The following is a 21,100-nucleotide window of genomic DNA, read 5'->3' as shown; positions in this document are numbered from 1 at the left end:
ACACAATGCCGAACACACTCGTTTGTCCCCATTAAAAACCAATAATTAGGATGTTGTTCTCTATACATTGATTGACTAGTCGATGTATAGAGTAATTTTTTGGTATAACAGTCATATTGTCACGTGATATTATTAATTTTTCTCATAATATTTATATTTATTAATATTATACTTTAGTTCTATGCAAGATCAATCCAAACATCTATTAATATTATAACACATAAATTAATAAAACTACATAACAGTATGACAGTTATATACAAAATTAGAATCTTTGGGTGGAGGTGGAGCCTTGACTCCCTCTCTACATTCTAGAGTAGAGTAGGGGGTTTTATTTTTTTACAAATTTATAAATAAACCCAATCATAGACATATATTTATAAAAAAACTCAAACACTATTTAAATATAGAAACACACCCAAAATCAACCCCAAAGTCAACTTTTTGGGTGTGTTTATAAATGGGTTTTGAGTGTGTGTAATGATGGGTTTTGGGTGTGTTTATATGTTTAAATAGTGCTTGGGTTTTTTTATAATTTCAACCCCCATTTTGGGTGTTTTAGTGAAACTCCCTTTTTTTTTTGGGTGGTCAAATTTAAGAAATTTTTTAATACAGATTTATAAATAAACCCAATCCTAAACATGTATTTATAAAAAAAACCCAAATACTATTTAAACATAGAAACACACCCCAAATCAACTCCAAAGTCAACAATTGTATATTTTTTGGGTGTGTTTATAAATGGGTTTTGAGTGTGTGTAATGATGGGTTTTGGGTGTGTTTCTAAAGTGTTTTGGGTGTTGGGTTTTTTTATAATTTCAGCTCTCATTTTGGATGTTTTAGTGAAACTCCCAATTTTTAATCCCTTTGTCTTTCTTTTCCAACATGTGTGGAGCCCAAATGTACCAAGGGGATGGGCCAACTTACGTTCAACCCAAAATTAAGTAGTTCAAAGATAGCTCAGCTATTTCGGGCCATATAACACACCGTAGCATAAAGCTTGCCCATTTGCCCAAAAACTAGAAGCAATATTGAGTCTAATGTACACGTATTCACAATTCATGGACGAGTTGTATTCGTTTATAAATTCATATGGTAAAGTAAAATTATTGAGTCTAATATTGCCCAAGAACAAAAATGTACAAGGCAAATCATTAAGGCTAAGGGCTCGTTTAGAAGTGATTCTTAATAAGCTAATAATCACTTTTATGATTTTAAGTGATCTTATGGAGAATCAAACGGAATGTGCTTCTTCCCAGAATTGTTTAAAATCACTTTAAGTGATTATATAGGAAAGTAATTCTTTATAGATGTGATTATTGACATATCCAAAATTACTTCCGAATGAACCCTAATATTGGCTAGTGAGTAGGGAGGTGAACATATAAAAGAAGAACAGATTTTTAATCTCTTTAATATTACAATACCATGGTCAATCAAAACAAGAAGCCAAAAAAATACAATACCATGTAGTGTTAGTTTATTTCAGAAACAAACCCAGCATTATTTGCTCACTAAACCCCAAAGAAATCTTTATTTTACATGTTCTAATTTACCCATTGGCACTAGTGAAAGTGTTGCACACGATCATGCTAATCATTTTATTAGGAAACATCTTTAACTACTTCTGTATCTATACTAAAAATATGATATGGATATTTTTGATTGCTTCCACAAACTTCCAAGTAAAGCAGAGAAATAAATGGAAGCAGCAAAATCAAAACATCCCATTTGTTGCAGCAAACAAACTATATCTATGCACTCATAGAAAGAAAAAATACTTATAGAAAGCAGGTGGGCACCAAGGGAGATGAGCAGGCTGCAAGGTTCCAAGGAAAGTTGATATGGTCCTCATGAGGGAGAAGAAAGCTGTGGCTTTGATTATACCACTCTGAATTGAGTGCTGGCTCGCAGACCTCTTCGTTTTGATGATGTAGCCTAAGCCTCTTCAGAGCTTGGAATTGTTCTGCAGAGGATTGTATTTCAGCCTTGTCAGCCTCTGAGTCAGCACAAAACTCCTTTGCATTTGATTCTGAGTCTTCACAAAGTGAAGGCAGCGATGTCCGAGGCAACGGTACTTTGCTGGGTTTTGTGATTAAGATCGGACGGTTCTTCTTGTTGTTATGGCGTTCTGCTGAAAATATGTCAAGGAACCTTGCTTGGGCTTCAATTTTATGTTTCAGAATCTTTTGCACCTTAAAATTAATAACCCAAAAAAAAAAAAAAACACATTAGTAATTGAGTGAACATGTTAATTTTTAAATTTATAGATTTATAGATCATACATATGTGTATACCTCATTTTGATCACTCAGTCTCCTCTGTACTTGTATCTGCATAATTTTTAAGGCTTCATTGAGCTGAGCACCACTGGAAGGTGTTGAAAGCACACAGCAGGGTGGAAATTAAATAGTTGAGCCTGTGATTAATTGGTATAACAAACAGCATACAATTGTTACTTGTAGTTCAAGCTAGTGAGTGGGGACATGATTACTTACGACGTTGCACCGAAATTAGGCAGCATTTCTGAAATGTTTTTCTTCTGAAGTTTGCCTTCTGTGGAAAACGAAACAACACCAGAGAACATTTAAGCAGTAATTAGTAAAGTACGGTAGAGAAATGTACCAAACTTTTTAAGGGGAAAAAAAATAGTATCAAGTAAACTTACTACTGGTCGACTCTGGAATGAACTTTGATATCCTGTACTTCTGAAAATTTAAAAAAAAAATCAGCGACTTTTCCGAAATTAAGGCTCAAAATTGAAAAGTTATAATTTAAGCTAGGCAAATTAAGAAGAACATATAGAGAGAGAGAGAGAGAGAGAGAGAGAGAGAGAGAGAACCTGCAAATGGCTTTTGATATGGTAGATGGTCAGTCCAGAAACGCTCATAGCCTTCAAGATGCCCTTTGGTGTTGCCCCTATAAATTAAGCAAACAGATTATATAAACATAAGGCTCTATGACCTAATATGCATGCACATAACATATAATTAAATTGGACCAACTTCAGATTTAGACTCAATTATAGTGACTTACTATCAGGGCCACCAAGCTTAGTGACTGCCTCTACGAACCTATCATGTAGCTCTTGGGTCCAGCGCAGGCGCTCCCTCCCCGCAGAGCCATCTGATCGACTAGGACCCATTTCAAATTCGACCGGTACCAGAGCAGCCCCAAGCATTGCTCAAAGAGATGGAGGAAGATTATAGACAGAGGGAGCAGCACATAAAACAGTTGCGGACAAAAACAAACCTTAGCTGATCATCGATGTGAACTAAGTGGTGTGCTACGTTTGGATGTAATATATGCCTTAGGCTGTCTCTAAATGTCGGATTAAACTAAGAATGAGCGGAGTCCAAATCATTTCAAACTTAGTTTTCCCTTTTTTTTCCTCAAACCTTTCTTAATTAGTCAAATATTTCAACTTGGTTTCTTGTTTGCAGTGTTGTGTCCGGAAGTAAACGTCTATCGGTCAAAACTCAAAACCTTATTCACCAGGAAAATAGAAGGGCAACTTGCCCGAAATTGTATCTGCCCTGTTGTCACATTTGTATTTCTTTTGCTTCTTTTTTATTTATTTAAAATAAATAAAAAAATACAAAACCAATGTAGCACGAAATGGTTTTATACACATAAGATGAAGTTGTGCAAATGATATGTATCGATGAAAATGAAATTAAGAATAAACACGTCGACATCCCAACAAAGTCAACCCACCAACTGAGAAATCAGATCTGGGAGGGCCGGGGAAGGGCCCATGTATGAGCAATGAATCCATTTTTTCTGTTTTTTTTTCGGGTTCCCGAGTATGAGTAATGGATCTAAACCTAGTAAAACAACACTTCGACAACGTTGTTCATATTTTATGAAGCTATGGTATACAAACATAAGTGAATTAATAAATTATGTAACGGTCAGACCGATAAAAAAAAAATAAAAATAAAAAAAAAGTATCGTGGACGATGCACCAAAATTCCCACATATGCATGAGAAACTGGCGTAGACTTCTCTAGACTTGAAAGCGAAAATCAATTCAGTATTAAACATACCACTTTGTTTATCAAGATAATTATAATTTTTCAATTATAGTATACTTGACACGAAACATAACAATAACACTAACAAGAAGCAAATATTCTTCATACATTTGTCGTAAATTAATAACTGGAAGATAATATAAAAGCCGAAGCAACGTTTGACGGGGAAGAAGGCAGGCTTCAACCCCTTTGAAAAAGCATCTATTATGAACAAACATCACAACAACAAATGCATTACATTAAATAGTGACATTCCTATACTACTTTTGTCAGCCACTGAGACGATGCGCTATCTGCCTTTCCTACCCCGGAAGGTTTGAGGTTGAGTGATCACTACTGCCTGCCCCTTTTCAAGCTGCAAGATGGGCATTTGTATTGCTTGATGTTCTCAGCCTTAGCGGGTGTTATCTTCACGCATTTTCCATGGAACCATCTCTCACAGATGTCACAGCCGATCCAAAATTCATCTGCGTTATAATTCCCACCACAGCTCCCACAGAGAGTTTCACTATGTTCATCATCCTCCTCCTCGAAACTCTCATCTGGAAGCTTAGGATTGCTTTTCACAATTCCATCGCTGGATCTCTACAGAAAAGAAGAGCCAGTTAATGGACACAGAACAAGTTTGTATTCCAACATCAGCAGTTTGTTTCATATATATATATATATATATATATCTCAAAACCAGACGGGAAACAAAGCACAAAGTTTCTGAACCAACTGAGAACCTTGAAGGGGAACATGAAATCTGAAGGGGAAAAAACAGAACAAGAAATTGATCCATCTGACCTTTGTGCTGCCTCGAGATTTGCTCCCACTATCCACACTGGGCTTTTCTTTAACGGGTTTCCTTTCCGTCACAACTTCAAAGACAGTAGGCAGATCATTGATCAAACTAAAGAGGCGTTTCCTGTCATTATACAGAACAAGTCCTGATGAATAAAACCACTGAATCTCAAGCAAAGATATGCTACAATGCAGTTCCCCTATGTCAAACAATGGTGTCTTGGTGCAAATTGCAGAAAAAGGGACGAAGTGCTCAAAATTCATCAAAGATTGTAATAGGCATTTTTAGGTTCATTTCTAGTTTGATAATAGTAAGCCGGACAATGAAGAATTGACATGTAAACTAATGGATTTCTATCACAAAACCTATGATTTCAATCTTTCACTATCATCAAGGGAGATGGCTGGCACTTAAACCAAATTCTCCACTCATGTTGGTATTCTGCATCAGGCATTATATGAAACACAAAACCCAAATCCCGAAGGAATACTCTTACTGATCACGTGTCTCCTACAGTGTCTACTGATAAATCTTATGTAGTCAGACTGATTGTATAAAAGCATCTGAACGAAGGCTAATATTAACAATGAATAGAAACAGAGAATTTCCTCGTTCCCAATTTCTCTCTTAGTTCTCTCCCTATCTTCAACCTAATCTGAATTCGTTCAATTTCAGTTGAGCATCTAGACATCTTAAATCAACAACAGAGAACTAGGGATACTACCACGCTATCTACATCACACATGCAACAACAACAATAAAACATTGTGTACCTCTCATTGCGGTTAAGGCGTGCTCCAAAATAGAAAGCCACAGAAAGCAGCCAAGAATCACTGTGAACAGCAACGAGAGAAAGCCAGTCCTTGCGATTCATACCATCTCTTGCAAAATTGATCCCAAGTGCTGGCTCAGGAAGCTCGGGTGGGACTTCTTCTGCCGGAAGTGTCACTTCCCAGGTTTCATTTGGATGCCCATACAGACACAAATTCTCCTTATCTATACCAATGGGAGTTAAAAACAAAAATCATAAGTTGTGCCTTCAAAGAAGTAGGGAAATTGTTTTGAACTTCCACTACGATGAAATTATTTACTACAGTTAAGGTCCAACGCAGTTTCAAACTTTCAATTGTAGCAAGCAATTCATTTGAAGTAAAATTAAGATTTAGCAGAATCAAACAACGGACGATGTATACCAATTTATTTTCCTATTTTCGCATATTCTCAGTGTTTGGGGAAGAGAAGACATATACATAAAATTAACAAAATAAATCAATTAAAATATTTAGAAAGCAAGCAAAGGAGAAAAGTAAGTCTGATCTACAATTTGGCATTACCTGGATCGCAGAGTCCGTAGAATTCATCTACATCTGTGAGAAAACAATTACACCCAAAAAAAGTCAGAGATTCTCAAAACCGAAAAAGAGAGAGAAAGAGAGAACGAGAGAGAGATTCAAGTACCGTAAGTTAAAGCACGGACAACAGCAGTTCTCCGAGCACTGTAATCTTTGAAGATCTCCTCCACGTTTCGCGGACTCGAGGCCATTTCCATGGGATCTAAAACGACGCGTTTCGGAGGGAATCGGGAATTTAGTGTTTGGGATTGAGTCTGCGGAGCGAGTTCGAATTACAGAAAGCGAAGGGACAGAGCATGAAGACAGATCGAAAGAAGAAGATGCATGTAAACGTGGGAGAAGAGAGAGAGAGAGAGAGAAGAAGAAGAAAGACGAGAGGAGAGAAGAGAGGGTGTTTAGGTCGTGGGTACTTGATAAAGCCACTCCTCCAGTCCCCCAACAACGGTGAGAGAGAATCTAAAATATTACTTCTATTCTAATTTACCGACGGGTCTTTATATATATAGAAATTGCTATTCGCACGAAAATATTATATCAATTTCACTTAGATGCCTCTAACTTACTGTTATTTTCATATTGGCACCATATTCCTCTGTTTTTTTTTCCTTTTGTTTGGTTTAAGGTCAATGTTGGAACTTGGAACACTCACAAGTCATTTAGACTAATTTTGTAATTTTTATACAAATTGAAGACCTATGTCCACTTTCTTATCAACATGAGACAATCTTATGGTGAACTTCGAATTCAATATGTTTAAACTCACGACTAATCTCGTGATCTTGTAACTGAGTCACATTATAAATTTTTATGATCGTATTGAATACTAATCAATCTTCACGCTTCAAGTCAAAGTTGAAACTTCATTTTTTGTTTAAGCTCAAAGTTGGAGCACTTGCAATTTAGATTCATTTTATACAAATTGAAGTACCACTGTGTCACTAATACAAGTCCTTAAGCTGTACTTCAAATATTGAAAGCTATTTTGCCTTTGGTTGAGCGTTGACTAAGTGATGGATTAAGTCCAATTTTTAATTTGACTATTTGATACCCTGTTTTTTTTTGGTCAATTGAATTTCATAGAAACCTCAGAAACAGAGGCAACGAAAAACAAAGGGAAAGTAAACACCATAAACGAAACCAAGGTGGAAACAGGGCCACAGAGAACACACTAAGAACTCAGACACAGCAAACCTGTTTCCCACAAAAAAATAAAAAAGTTGGAGGGCAAGACAGGCCGTCAGACACCTAACACACCAACTAGAGACGGTGGTGGTCTCTCGACCCAACACTCAGGTTCCACCGCTCGCGATCCTATCTTAGCAGCCAAGTGAGCCGCACGATTTACACTCCGAGGAGCCCACTTCCAGCACACCTCAGAGAAGCTAGAGGAAAGAGTGTTAACTTCCTCCAAGATTGGGGCAATATTCCATGCCCCATTGTGAATGTTACCAGCAACCCTATCCACAAGCACCTTAGACTCAGATTCCATAATGATTTTGTTCTGTCCAAGATTAAATTATTTGAGACCGTTTATAATCAGTTAGAGCTGCTTATTTTTGTATTTCCATGCCAACCACTTCTACTGTCCCCACTAAGTTCAATATTTATGTGTTAACCTTGAGATTCAAGCCTGTCAGAACTATCCCTCCTTGGAATGGGATTGCAGAATTAGCTGCATATACACAGAAAACCTTTGCAGCTGATGCCTACATATACAAACATATCAATTTATTTTAACTATTAACTGAGTTTCATTTTACCATTGGAGGAATCACAATCAACAAGGCCACTGTAACAGTAACTACTTCTAAATAGATTAATCACAACAAAGCATACATAAATAGGATATTTTACAATAATAATTGCTCCCATTCATCACAATTTAATTGGTGGAGAGCAATCTACTAGTACATAAATAACACAAAGCCAAACACTAGCTTGGTGCATGATGAAGGGAATCCTAGAAAACTAGTGTTTGGCTGCAGAGAAAATGACTGAGAAAAAGAAAAGCAGACAGAAAAGGGAGAACTACCATCAAGCGTTTATGAAGATGTTAATAGCTGTCTGATGCCAGCTTTCTGCTCTGAGGTAAGCTTGGGGATCTTGATGTTAAACTTGAGAATCAAGTTACCCTTTCTGCCTCGTCCCTTCTGGATAGGCATCCCTTCCCCTTTAACCACTTCTTCATGGGTGATACTGATAACTGAATCGATAGAGACCCTCAGATTTCTCCCATCAAGGGTTGCCAGCTGCGCCGTGTGACCCGTCAGAGCTTCCGCAAGGGATATGTTCAGAGTGACAGTGAGATCGTCCCCATGCCTCTTGAAAAAATCATGAGGCTTCTCTTCAATGGTAAATATGATGTCAGCTGGTATAACACCTCGCTCCACATCATGACCTTTCTCTGGGAAAGTGATTTTGGTGCCCCGTTTCCAACCAGGCTTGATCTCAATTGTTAGAACTTCCTCCACTGTGCTTTTTCTTCTGCAGTATCAAACAAAAACAAAAAGAAAGTTGTGTAAAATCACTTTGATAATTTTCTAGTCACTTTTAATTTCCACACCAGCCCAGCTGGAAGATAAAGCATATAGCATTTCTAATGATAAGATCATCAAGCTAAGGCCATGTTTGGTATTAAATTATGCTCCCCTGAGCCCAAAAGACATTTTTAAAACCCCAGATGCCAAAATTAAACAAAAATATTCATAAGAAAAAGAAAAGGGCTTACCCACTAGCACCAACAACATCCTTAGAAATCTTCATCTTTTTGGTGGTGCCATTGTACAAGTCCTCCAGAGTGCAGGGCAATGTCTTCTCTATCGCCGCAGCTTTCCTAGGCCTATCTCCTCCCCTCTGCACAAAAGTCTTGTCGCCGAAGCTGAACATGCTGTTATAGTCCGGGCTCCGAGACCCACCAGCCCGTGACGCCCCTACGTTGCAATTCCATCCGAAACCCGACGAGAATACATCTTCATGGCTCCGTGATCCGAAAACCCCTGATCCCTCCATGCCTCACTCTCTCTCTCTCTGTTTTTCTCCTCTGTTTCTATCACTCCATGTGCGTCTAAAGCTCTCCTAAACTCTAAGCTCTGGCAAAACCTTTCTTCAAGTAGCACCTGATTTATAGGGTGAGCTCAATTATTGATGTCACAAAAGCAACAGAGCTCGATCACAATCATGGATGGAATATGCAGGACCATCAAAGGTTCAAAGGGTAATTTTGCGAGACTTCCTAGACAAGGCACGCTTGTCCTACGAGGAAAGTAGCTCAAGCGACTGTAGCAGCATTGTGGGTTAGCTTTTGTGAAAAGTTGAAGACCTTTGAGTCAATACTTCTATGAGGGGTCAATATTTCTATGAGGGCTTAGTCTGTATTTTAGATAGGAGGGGACAAAGCTATCTATCTTTGCGTCCTTTTGGTTCCCTTTGGTGATCAGAAAATAAAGTTTACAACACAAGTTTTTTTTTTTAACTCTTCTGAATCTAAACCCCACAAATAAACTAATCAACTACTTACAAAGTGCTCGCGCTCATCCACATGAAAAAAAGTCTCAATATTGAATTTTTTTTTCTCATAAGGATAATGATTTTGACACTCTCATTTTGTTCGTTTGGGCTCCTCCTCCCCCTATTTTCGAAGTACAAAAATAATATCCAAGAGTTCAAAGGGATAATCACCACCTTTCTCTAATAAATGGGCCGCCAAGGCCCATGCCAATCAGAGATGTTGGAGCGGAAAATTTTGGACCCAATTCAAAGAACCAAGAAATATGCACATAACATGAGAATGCAAACTTGTACAAGAATATAATAGAGATTAAATTAGAGAATATACAAAACTGGTGATGGGAGAAAAATGACTCATGTGCCAACTGTAGGCAAGGCTGATTAGTTCATCAGGTAAACCATCTTACAGCAAGGCTATCATTGCTCGACAAGAAACATCTGCATATAAATTCAAGCTTGAATTTTGGTTTAAGCTCAATGTCGGAACACTTGCAAATCCTTATGACTCATTTTATGATCTTTTGTTTGAGTTCAGCGTTAACTACTTCAAACATTGAGTCCAATTTTTAATTTGATATCTGAGACCGTCTAGTAATCAGATGAGCTGCTTTTTTTTTTGGTGCTACAGCATCATACTGAGAAAAACTTTGCAGCCTAGACAACTAACACAAGAACACACAGGAAAGCTTACACAAGCTTGGCAGATGGTGAAGGGAAACCTAGAAAGTTAGTGATTGAGTGCAGAGAAAATGAAAAGCAGAGAGAAAAGTTTGGTGATATGGAAGGGAGAGCTACCACCATACCAGCATTTACGAAAATGTTAACAATTGTTTGATGTTCTGTTTCTATCTCTTTGTGTGTATAAACTCTCCTAAACTCCGTGCTCTTGCTAAACCCCTATGTCCACTACTCAATTGGAGAAAGTCTCGAAATCGAATTCTCTTCTTTAAATGGTAGTGATTTTCACACTCGTTTTGTCCGTTCGAGCTCTTCTCCCCTTATTTTCATGCTTTGAATATCAAAGCACGGAAATAATAGGGAGAAATTCTAACGGATAATCGCCACACGAGAAAATAAAATTACTCATGTGCCAAGTGTAAGTAAGGGGCATTGTTCATCAGGTAAACCATCTTACAACAAAGTTATCATTGCTCGACAAGAAACATCTACTTATAGAAAAAAGAAACGAAGCTCAATCAAGGCCTAAACACTTGGAACTAGTCACTTCGACGCATTTTATGATCTTCTGATTCATTACACAAATTCAAGCTCCATCTCCACTTCCTCATTAATACAAGACCTTAACGTAAACTTCAAGCAAGAAACATGAAGAATATTGAATCCTACGCCGCCTATTTTGCCTTTGATTCGGCGTTTACCATTTCACAGATCATGTCCTGTTTTTGATTTCATATCTGGGACCGTTTCTTAATCAGCTAGAGCTTCTTACTTTTATGTTAACTGAGTTTACCTTGTTACCATTGGAGGAATCACAATCAACAAGGCCACTGTAACTGGAAGTGCTCCAAAACAGAGTTAATTACAGAGCATAGATTACACCATATATTGCAATAATAATTGCTCCCGTTCATCACAATAATGTGGTGGAGAAAGCAATCTACTTGTACACAGCTAACACAACACACACACAAACCTACACAGTACAATCAGGAAAGCTTGGTAGATGGCTAAGGGAAACCTAGAAAGTTATTGTTTGGGTGCAGAGAAAATGAAAAGCAGACGAAAAACGTCGATGGTACAATCAGCATTTACGAAGATGTTAACAAATGTTTGATGCTAGTTTTCTGCTCTGAGGTAAGCTTGGGGATCCTGATGTTAAACTTGAGAATCAAGTTACCCTTTTTGCCTTGTTCCTTCTGGATAGGCATTCCTTCCCCTTTAACCACTTCTTCGTGGGTGGGACCGATGATCGAATCAATGGAGACCCGCAGATTTCTCCCGTCAAGCGTTGTCATCAGCGCTGTGTGTCCTGTCAGAGCGTCCGCAAGAGAAATGTTCTGAGTGACAACGAGATCATCCCCATCCCTCTTGAAAAAACTATGAGGCTTCTCATCAATGGTAAAGATGATGTCGGCTGGTAAAACACCTCGCTCTACATCATGCCCTTTCTCTGGGAAAGTGATTTTGGTGCCCTTTTTCCAACCAGGCTTGATCTCAATGTTTAGAACTTCCTCCACTGTGCTTCTTCTTCTGTAGGTCCAAACAAAACAAAACAAGTCCGAATTCTTCAATTAGAAGTATTCAAAAGGGTAAGTAGATCAATGACAAGATATACCAAATAGAGGCACAAGATCTTGTCTTGTGAGGTATTTGTTCATTTCTTACCCACTAGCACCAACAACATCCTTAGAAATCTTTATCTTTCTGGTGTTGCCCATGTACAACTCCTCCAAGCTGCAAGGCAATGTCCTCCTTATCGCCGCTGCTTTCCTCTGCCGACCATTGCCCTCCGCTGCGGCTATAAGCGACTCGAATATATTTTCGCCGTTCATACTCCTGATTTCGGGGCTCCGAGACCGAGACCCACCGGCCCGTGACTCGCCCAGGTTAACCCCCTGTCCAAAAAACTCCGAGAACACATCGTCCGAGTCCCGAAAACCGTCATCCCGTGACTGGCCCATGCCGCCGCCTCTCCCACAAAAAAACTCCGCGAATATATCTTCTGGGCTCCGAGACCCGCCGGGCCTTGATCCTCCACTCAAACCCTCCTCGCCGTACTGATCGTACACTGCTCGCTTTCGAGGATCGCTCAAAACCTGCCCAATATTTGATTAGCAATAAATTTCAGGTGGGAATTTTGAGAAATTTTTGTTCCGAAGTAAAATTAAAAAGATGACATTACAATTACATACGTCGTAGGCTTGGCAGAGTTGGTTGAATTTGGCCTCGGCAGCTTCCTTCAAGTCAACTTCACTGGCGTTTCGTGGTACTTGAAGAATCTTATAGTAATCGGCGCCCATGACTCTCTCTCTGGTAAGAAAAGCCTTGGATTTTCTGTTCGTGTAAACTCCGGTTAGTGGCTGAAGCTTGTTAAAGTAGCCACCATATTTATATGGCGAGCTCAATCATTGATGGGTGGCAGCCAAAGAAACAGAGCTCTCTCTCTCAATCACAATCATAGATGGAATATGCAAAGCCAAGGGGTCCAAAAGGGTAACTTTGCAAGACTTCCTAGACAAGGCAGAACAGAAAGCAAAGCACCATTGACTACCACAAGAATTGCTAGCTACAGTAGGTCAAGAGACTGTAGCAGCAAAACTGTTTTGTTCACCAGCTTACACGTGGCCTACCACTTCAGGAAGGTTCAACACTTTTTGCTGTGAACTTCCTCGAGGGTTTTCCGACCGAATCCCGAAAAATAAAGAAAGAAAGAAGACTTCCTGGAGGGTTCAGTTTTTATGATGTGAATGATCATGTGAGAGAAAAAGCTATGTCCCTTTCGTTTAATTTTCGTGTTATTAGATTAATGCTAAACTAATAGAGTAGGTAGTATTTTTCTCTTTGATAGTGGCCAAGACTTTCGAAGAAGATAAGTGGAGGACTTCGGTAGTTGGTTCATTCCAATTTTCTTTACCAAATACAAGGAAAAAAGAAAGTTATGCTTCAGTTTGTTCCTCAGTTGCATTCGTTACTTATACAAATGGGCTGCCTATGCTTGTAGGACCATAGCTATAAACAACTCGGCCCGGTCGCCTCTTCTTTTTCGTTTGGATTAGAATGGAAGGAAAATAAAACCCTAAAGTAGCCTAATCCTAACCCATTTCCTCACCTACCCAGCCCAACTTTGACAATCTTACCATTACACAAGTAACACAATAGAAATATCTACACAGTAGACAGCGAGAGTGGTAGATGCAGAAGCAAAGAGGGAAGGAGAAGGGGAGGAGGGGAAGAGGGGAATTTTAAGGGGGAAATACCCTAAAGAGGTTAACAAATAGTTTACAAATTTCAAGTGTCAATAATTTCGTCTATCCAGCATTTCTACATAAGTTACGAAAAGATTGGAAAAGAAGAGAAATGGAATGTGGAAATTAACAACCTCCTAGTCAAATGCTGTGATCAAATCCCCAAATTCAACGAGGCGTGAATTTCCAATCCAGAAAACAAAAAGAACAAAAACACTAGCAAACCAAACAAATGCAAGCTTTCACAGGTTTGGTAGATGGTAGGGCGAGCTACCACCAGCCTCTATGAAGATGTTAATAACCGTTTGATGCCAGTTTTCTGCTCTGAGGTAAGCTTGGTAGGGAACTTGATGTTAAACTTGATTCTCAAGTTTCCCTTTTTGGAAGGTTCCTTCGGGATAGGCATCCCCTCCCCTTTGACCACTTCTTCATATGTGGGACTGATAATAGAATTGATGAGAACTGTCAGACTTCTCCCGTCAAGTGTTGTCAGCTGTGCAGTGTGACCTGTCAGAGCTTCCGCAAGAGATATCTTCTGAGTGACAATAAGATCATTCCCATCCCTCTTGAAAAGACTATGAGGCTTCTCATCAATGATAAAGACAAGGTCTGCTGGTATAATTCCTCTCTGTTCATTCCCTTTCTCTGGAAAAGTGATTTTTGTGCCTTTCTTCCAACCTGGCTTGATCTCAATTGTTAGAATTTCCTCCACTGTGGTAGTTCTCCTGTACCCAAAAAAAAAAAAAAAAAGAACAATAAATAGCATATGGATCCAACACAGACATGTCAATTAAAGGGATCCAAAAGGTGACAAATCCACCCCTGGAAGATAAACAATAACATTACTAATGACAAGATCATCAAGCTAAAGCTTAAAGAGTTTCTCTCCAACTTCAACGTGTATTATAGAATGCTAATATACATCCTGCCAACTGGCAAATGAATCTAACCACAACCATATTCTAAACATCCATATCCGCCGTGGATGGTATCAAGTTACGATACCCCTAAAACCAAAGACATTTCTGCCACCCTAGTGCAACAATTTCATGATTTACCTCAACACTGTCCACAAACCATATGTACATGTGGCCCTCCCAGGCTCTGAACTTTAGATAATCAGAATAACTGTAGCATTCAATAGTACAGCAATCATTCTGGTATGCCTGGGTGCTAGAGACAGATAGACTATATAATTGTAGTATAAATACAGGCAACACTTGAATATATAAGTAGTCACAAGAAACATGACTAATATAGTAATAATAAGGATGCACAGAACTTGACAGCATTTTCATCAATAATAACGTGGTGGGTTTCAAGAAAGACTTCTAAGTGATAGGTGAAGTTGTCTGAGATTATCATCGAGGATATAATGGAGATTAGAGAACATAATTTTCCAAAAAGCTGTAAGGGAGAAAAAATGACTCGTGTGCCAAACACACACAGTAAAGATTAAGGCTTAGTTCAGTCAGTTCATCTAAGATTATTTCTTCATCAGCGCTGGTTATCAGGTAAAACCATCTTACATGGCTATCATTGCTCGACAAGAAAAAACCAACATAAATCTCCCATTTAACTAGTGGAACCTAACACCAATTACCGCAATCTTAACTAGTTATCCTAATGTTTGGGATGAAACCAAGAATCACCTAACTGCACTATTAATAATTTAATTACATTCAGGATGACCGCTAAAGTCTGAGGAAAGACTTTATAAAGGGATATAAAATGTTGGTGGTACTGGAAAGAACCATAATCTAAGATTTAGTGCATTTTGTCACACTATAACTAATACAAGTTAATCAGATAAATCAGAAAAGATGCACAAATTGTGATGCATTCATCTCGTTGCAACTGCTAATATATACTGATATTTTACTCAATTTTCAACAAGAACTTTCCTATCCACACAATGATATTTTTCTATCAAATGAGAACTCAAGTGGGGAAATAGAAATGGCACTGGAAGTTTAAAACTTAAAACAACTTGAACTTCAAAACAACATTAACCAGAACAGTACTAGCATCAGTAGTCATAACATCATTCACTTACGCTTGAAAAGGAAAAAAAAATTGCTTCTATGCACTTCTCTTCTATCTCCTGTCTTGAACAGTATCATGTATAGGCCCTTAAGGGGATTCAGATGCAATACTAAAACATTAAAGAAGAACACAAACTAACAGAGATCCAAAGTCAGGAATTCTATATACACCTGAGCAAAAAATGCACTTGAATGATGTGAGAAGATAAAGCTAATTGCACAAACTAACGGAGATCTAAACTCTAGAATTCTAAATACACCCGAGCTGAAAATGCCACCTGAATGATGTTGAGAAGATAACTTACACACAATGTTATTGCTAAGATTCGCAAATTCAAACCAGGAAAGGATATAACTTACTAAAAACCTCATTGTGCAACCTCAGCCATGCAATCAACTCACCCAAGAAAACAAACACACACATAGAGAGAGGGTCTTAAAAATCCAACAACAATATTTATATATAGAGAGAGTAAAGGCTTACCCACTAGCATCAGGAACATCCCTAGAAATCTTCATCTTTTTGGTGGTGCCCTTGTACAAGTCCTCCAAAGTACAAGGCAATGTCCTCTCTATCGGTGCAGCTTTCCTGGGCACATTCCCTGAGGCCTCTGCTCCACCTCTAAATTGCGCGAATATGTCTTCCCCAAACATACTCCTCGGGAATGGGTTCCCACCAGCCCGAGACCCGCCTGCCCGTGACCCGCCCATATCGGGCATTCCCCCGAAACCCGAAAACCCGAAAAATTCAGAGAAAATATCATCGGGGCTCCTGGTGTTGAACCGGAACATCGTCGGACCGCCATCTTGGCCTTGGCCTTGCCCGCCCGACCAGGACGAATCAGGCGGCGGCACCCCTCCCTTCAAACCCTCCTCACCATATTGATCGTACACTGCTCGCTTTTGGGGATCACTCAAAACCTATCCAATTTGATTGATTGAAAAAAAATTGATAATAAATCTCAGTTGGGAATTTTAACAACAACGAGAATTTAAGAGATTACGTACGTCGTAGGCTTCAGAGATTTGCTTGAATTTGGCCTCGGCGGCTTTCTTGTTGTTAGGGTTTTTGTCAGGGTGCCACTTCATGGCGAGCTTTCGGTACGCTTTCTTCAAGTCATCGTCTTTGGCACTTCTTTCTACCTGAAGAACCTTGTAGTAATCGACGCCCATGCCTCTGTTTCACTCTGTATCTCTCTTTCTGTGTCTCTCTCTCTTTCTCTGGTACAAAAAAGCTTAGGATTTCTGTATGTGCGTCTCGAAACGCTGCGTTTTAGCTAAACCTGGGACTTCTTGTTCTGGTCGGAGAGTGGTGGTGACGTGACGTGAGTTAGTCATCACAGCATACAACCGCCGTTTATATATGTGGGCTGACTAGGCCCGTCCCAATCGCATCCTGTCTTATTGGACTATATTTTATGATGATAAATCATACGGCCCAAATTTGATAACCAAATTTTTTTACTTGGATTGAAGATAAGAATCAAATTGAAATTTGTCATCATCAAAAAGTGTTCAACCACTTGACCTTTTTTTAATATGAAGATAGGTTGCTTGATGAAAATCCAATAATTAATAATAAGATTTGTTAATAATATGATTAACGAATCGTCACCGCACAGTTGTCATAATCAGTATTTAAAGATCATCTTTGCATAAATCAATCAAATTGAAGATCTTTTATTTGGTAATATGTTTCAAATATATATACGGTTCATCATAAGAATTTTAATTGTTACTAAAATTTTCAATTTATATGTATAACTAATCGATCTTCAATTTAATAATTTTTTGCATAAATGATCTATAAGCGAACGGTTTCGATTATGAAATGTGTATGATGAAAATTCATTAATCGGAACTGGTTAGATAAGAATGATGGACTTAAGTACAATGGATAAAGAAATAAAGATAAAACAGCAAAGTACAAAGCAGCTGTGCTGTTGTTGTTGTTGAGGTAACAATTAACAAAAGGCCCACAACCACCACCGTAATTCCGCGATATTTACAATTGTTCTGTTTTTTTCTTTTAAAGAAAACAGTGACAACTTACAGATGCAGAAGAGCACCATTGTTTCTCTAAGCTCGAGTCGCATTCAGTGACAGAGGCCGTGGTGGTGGATTGTTGTGGGCTGCCATGGCGCCGATTGGCCAGGCTGCCGAAGTGTACATGCCGAGGAGCATTCAACTATGGCGAGCTTTCATCAACTGGATGGGCTTCTACTTCCAGATCCTTCTTCAGATCCTGAGAGACACGCCTTGCGTTCCTCAACTGCTGTCGTTCATAGGCCCCTCTTCTCCTTCTTTCAGACCCTTGCCTGTCGTCGAACTCCCTCTCAACGACTTGTCGTCCCCTGCCCAAGTTGAAAACGGTGTCATAAATGGCCACCGCCACATTGAAAAGCTCACAGTGAGTATCTTCATCTGTTAGTTTTGTTGGTGTAGTTGCTAATTGTTACTGTTGGAAGTTGGTTTCGTTGCGTTTTTTCTTTCTGGGTTAATTCAGCTGAATTGATGGTCGGATGCAGTTAATTATCTGAAATAATAATCTGGGTTATCTGCAAAAATTGGAATTTTCATTTCTTCAAGTGAATTTGATCATTATGGTTTTGTTAACTTGCGCCTTTAGAAATTAGATTTTAGCGCACGGACATTTGTTGCATTCTTGATATACCATGAAAGTGACTCCCTTTTATAGTTAATTGAGCTAAAAATGAAGATGCTTTTAGCAGTGTTAGTATTTTGTCGACTGGGTATTTGAGCTTTTAAATTTGTTAGCTTTTAGCAGCGTTATTGAAGCTTAATTCCACTTGGTTCAGTAACATGAGCAGGCTAGTGTTTTTGAGTGATTGGTTTTAAACTTGTTATGGATTTTGTAATGTAGGTAGTTCTTGACTTGGATGAGACTCTAGTATGTGCTTATGAAACATGTACCTTGCCTGCAATTGTTCGAACTCAAGCGACGGAAGCTGGGCTGAAGTGGTTTGAGATAGAATGTGCATCTTCTGACAAGGTATGTAGACCTTTGATTCTCTTTTCTCTGCAACTTTATACTCAATTTGATTGTCAAATGATAGTGTGTCTAATATGTTATTATTTGGGGTTGAAGGAGCCAGATGGGAAACCAAAAGTCAATCATGTGACAGTGTTTGAACGTCCTGGTTTGCGAGAGTTCTTGAAACAGGTTTATGAATTTGCTGATCTTGTACTATTCACTGCTGGTGTTGAAGGTTTGTTGCTTTCCCAGTTCCACAATCTCTTTTTGTTCAATTTATTTATCTGATTTGCTTTTTTTTTAAATTTACTCTGGCCACCATACAGACTATGCTAGACCACTTGTTGACAGAATTGATGTGGAGAATCTATTTAAGCTTCGTCTTTATAGGCCTTCTACTGTTAGCACGTAAGTCAGTGAGCATGCTGGTGCAATTTAATAATAAGTGCTGGCATATTGTGGGATATATCAACACACACACTCATACACTTGCACACTGAAGAATTTTTGCCTTTGATTATCAAAGCTCAAGTTGGAACTTGGAATGATCTTTGAAGTTGTGTAAACCACAGGGAATGCCGGGAACATGTGAAAGATCTATCTTGTTTGTCAAAAGATCTCTGTCGAACTGTGATTGTTGACAACAACCCATTCAGTTTTTTGCTGCAACCGCTGAATGGAATTCCATGTGTTCCATTTTCGGCTGGACAACCAAAAGATGATCAGGTTATTCATTTATTTACGTTTCAAATAAAGAGTTAATAATGAACTGAAGCATGTTCTAACTGATTCTATCCTTCTTTGCTTTTCATTCATGTGGATTGTGTAGCTTTTGGAGGTCCTGCTTCCTCACCTCAAGCAGCTCTCCCTGCAAAAAGATGTGAGGCCTGTGCTTTATGATAGGTTCCACATGCCTGAATGGTTTCAAATGCATGGATTTCCTGTTTCCGTTTTGACAGCATGATGTTAACTAAGGTCACTTTAGGGATAGGCAGCAATTTGCCTTGGGGCAGCACCTAACCCGATACACGTTTGGTGGAAGCATTTCTCTCGATGTAGGATTAACTCCGATTCTTTTGTAATTAGACTATAGGGTTGAATGAATTTGGAGTACATTCAGAGAATTTATGTTTTTTATTATGGCAATTCCCAAAGTATACATCAAATAAGAAGAAAGAATATATATGCAAAAGACTTATTTTCCTCCTCAGGTCTGTTCAACCATTTCACTTCCAGTCAATAGTTGCTTCTCTTCCTCCTCAAGTCTTTCCAACCATTTGAGTCCTAAATCACATCCTCCTTTCGCAGCAATCTGGAACCATTCTCCTGCCATCTCTACAGGATCGGTTACAAGGCTTTCTCCATTCTTTCTTGCCGTCCTGGCCAAAGAACCCCTCTTTGAAGTTAGCTTGGTCACAGATTCTGGGATTTCAACACCTCTAAGAATAAGAGACCCAAATGCTATAGCTGCACCGGCATGCCCCTTGTCCGATGCCCTGTGTAAGCACCACAATGCAGAGGCAATATCTTTCTTCACACACTCCCCCGTGAGATACACGGCACCCAGAAGGTAAAGAGCACCTGGGTGCAGCTGGTCCACAGCCTTCTCCAGATAATGGAAAGCTTGTTGATCTGATTGGACGTATTCATTTTCGACTCTAAGACCTAGTTCATACTGCGCATCCGGATCACCCATATTTGCGGCTTCAATTAACAGAGCAGCTCCTACGGCTCTGCAAGCCCCCGGGACATGGTATTTCAAATGCAGTTTGGACAACCAAAACCTGGCATGGGTGTTTGAATTGTCAGCTTCCAGAGCCAGCTCAAAGTTTTCCTTTGCTGCCCTTAACAGAGGGATGAGACGGCGGTCATTGAGCTCGCAGTAATCGATAACTCTGTCCACTTCTTTCAAAGCACTCCACCCTTTGGCTATCAACTCCATGGCCTTCTTGTTCCTGCTGTGCATCTCTCCGTTGATTGAATTGAGTGACGCCATTGGGAGGTCTGAAACTGAGCTTCTTCAAGAGCTGCCTCTGCATCATCTCTATGTGGGCGTGAGAGAGAGAGAGAGAGAGAGAGAGCAATTAGCGCAAGCATCAACTCAACATGCAGGGTCTATTCAAGAACAGCCAGATTATAGGATCAAAGTTCACGACTTGCCACAAGAAACCCAGACGAGAATTGAGGATAAAAAATGTTTCCTTGAAACCGAAATTGAAGTTGGAATGTTAGAGAGGAGTGACAAGAGGCAGAAACACTAATTTTTCTAGTTGAGAGCAGACTCCTGATCCGAGTCCCACCCACGATTCTCGAATATGTTGTTGAGAAATAGCTGGGCTAATTCTTTGAAGTTCAATAATTTTATTTTCACTTCTCTCAAAAAACTAAAAAAATTACTTTCATTTTAATTTTTATTAAGATAAACACTGCAACATAAGCTGCATGGTAGGA

General features: G+C 39.1%; 7 protein-coding genes across 7 annotated transcripts; 1 reads left to right on the top strand and 6 right to left on the bottom strand.

Moving 5' to 3' along the window:
* Window positions 1-1,378: 1,378 nt before the first annotated feature.
* LOC103342254 (myb family transcription factor PHL5-like) lies at window positions 1,379-3,184 on the bottom strand. Its single transcript, XM_008245870.3, has 6 exons — window positions 3,037-3,184; window positions 2,843-2,919; window positions 2,669-2,708; window positions 2,499-2,556; window positions 2,298-2,370; window positions 1,379-2,195 (listed from the first exon to the last, which is right to left on the bottom strand). Exons 1-6 carry the CDS (start codon window positions 3,179-3,181, stop codon window positions 1,782-1,784), a joined length of 807 nt encoding a protein of 268 aa, XP_008244092.3. The 5' UTR covers window positions 3,182-3,184; the 3' UTR covers window positions 1,379-1,781.
* A 910-nt stretch (window positions 3,185-4,094) lies between these two features.
* On the bottom strand, window positions 4,095-6,648 carry LOC103341835 (PHD finger protein ALFIN-LIKE 1-like). The gene is made up of 5 exons (XM_008245392.2): window positions 6,283-6,648; window positions 6,159-6,191; window positions 5,598-5,820; window positions 4,827-4,947; window positions 4,095-4,622 (listed from the first exon to the last, which is right to left on the bottom strand). The coding sequence occupies exons 1-5, from the start codon at window positions 6,371-6,373 to the stop codon at window positions 4,371-4,373; spliced, it is 720 nt and encodes a 239-aa protein (XP_008243614.1). The 5' UTR covers window positions 6,374-6,648; the 3' UTR covers window positions 4,095-4,370.
* Window positions 6,649-7,968: 1,320 nt separating this feature from the next.
* Window positions 7,969-9,282, bottom strand: LOC148921106 (protein psi1-like). Its single transcript, XM_089045190.1, has 2 exons — window positions 8,905-9,282; window positions 7,969-8,660 (listed from the first exon to the last, which is right to left on the bottom strand). The coding sequence occupies exons 1-2, from the start codon at window positions 9,183-9,185 to the stop codon at window positions 8,219-8,221; spliced, it is 723 nt and encodes a 240-aa protein (XP_088901316.1). The 5' UTR covers window positions 9,186-9,282; the 3' UTR covers window positions 7,969-8,218.
* A 1,912-nt stretch (window positions 9,283-11,194) lies between these two features.
* Window positions 11,195-12,783, bottom strand: LOC103341856 (uncharacterized). The gene is made up of 3 exons (XM_008245415.3): window positions 12,557-12,783; window positions 12,030-12,460; window positions 11,195-11,894 (listed from the first exon to the last, which is right to left on the bottom strand). Exons 1-3 carry the CDS (start codon window positions 12,662-12,664, stop codon window positions 11,453-11,455), a joined length of 981 nt encoding a protein of 326 aa, XP_008243637.2. The 5' UTR covers window positions 12,665-12,783; the 3' UTR covers window positions 11,195-11,452.
* Window positions 12,784-13,604: 821 nt separating this feature from the next.
* On the bottom strand, window positions 13,605-16,946 carry LOC103341866 (uncharacterized). The gene is made up of 3 exons (XM_008245426.3): window positions 16,663-16,946; window positions 16,139-16,575; window positions 13,605-14,334 (listed from the first exon to the last, which is right to left on the bottom strand). The coding sequence occupies exons 1-3, from the start codon at window positions 16,825-16,827 to the stop codon at window positions 13,893-13,895; spliced, it is 1,044 nt and encodes a 347-aa protein (XP_008243648.2). The 5' UTR covers window positions 16,828-16,946; the 3' UTR covers window positions 13,605-13,892.
* A 683-nt stretch (window positions 16,947-17,629) lies between these two features.
* On the top strand, window positions 17,630-19,841 carry LOC103341877 (uncharacterized). Its single transcript, XM_008245435.3, has 6 exons — window positions 17,630-18,064; window positions 18,539-18,667; window positions 18,764-18,884; window positions 18,976-19,057; window positions 19,222-19,375; window positions 19,479-19,841. Exons 1-6 carry the CDS (start codon window positions 17,792-17,794, stop codon window positions 19,611-19,613), a joined length of 894 nt encoding a protein of 297 aa, XP_008243657.2. The 5' UTR covers window positions 17,630-17,791; the 3' UTR covers window positions 19,614-19,841.
* LOC103341888 (uncharacterized) lies at window positions 19,765-20,827 on the bottom strand. Its single transcript, XM_089044794.1, has one exon. It carries the CDS (start codon window positions 20,643-20,645, stop codon window positions 19,857-19,859), a length of 789 nt encoding a protein of 262 aa, XP_088900920.1. The 5' UTR covers window positions 20,646-20,827; the 3' UTR covers window positions 19,765-19,856.
* Window positions 20,828-21,100: the final 273 nt, after the last annotated feature.

The sequence above is a fragment of the Prunus mume genome, linkage group LG1 (assembly GCF_029339155.1).
Source record: "Prunus mume cultivar Tortuosa linkage group LG1, ASM2933915v1, whole genome shotgun sequence".
Classification (NCBI taxonomy): domain Eukaryota; kingdom Viridiplantae; phylum Streptophyta; class Magnoliopsida; order Rosales; family Rosaceae; genus Prunus; species Prunus mume.
This window is presented reverse-complemented; position numbering and strand designations above follow the sequence as displayed.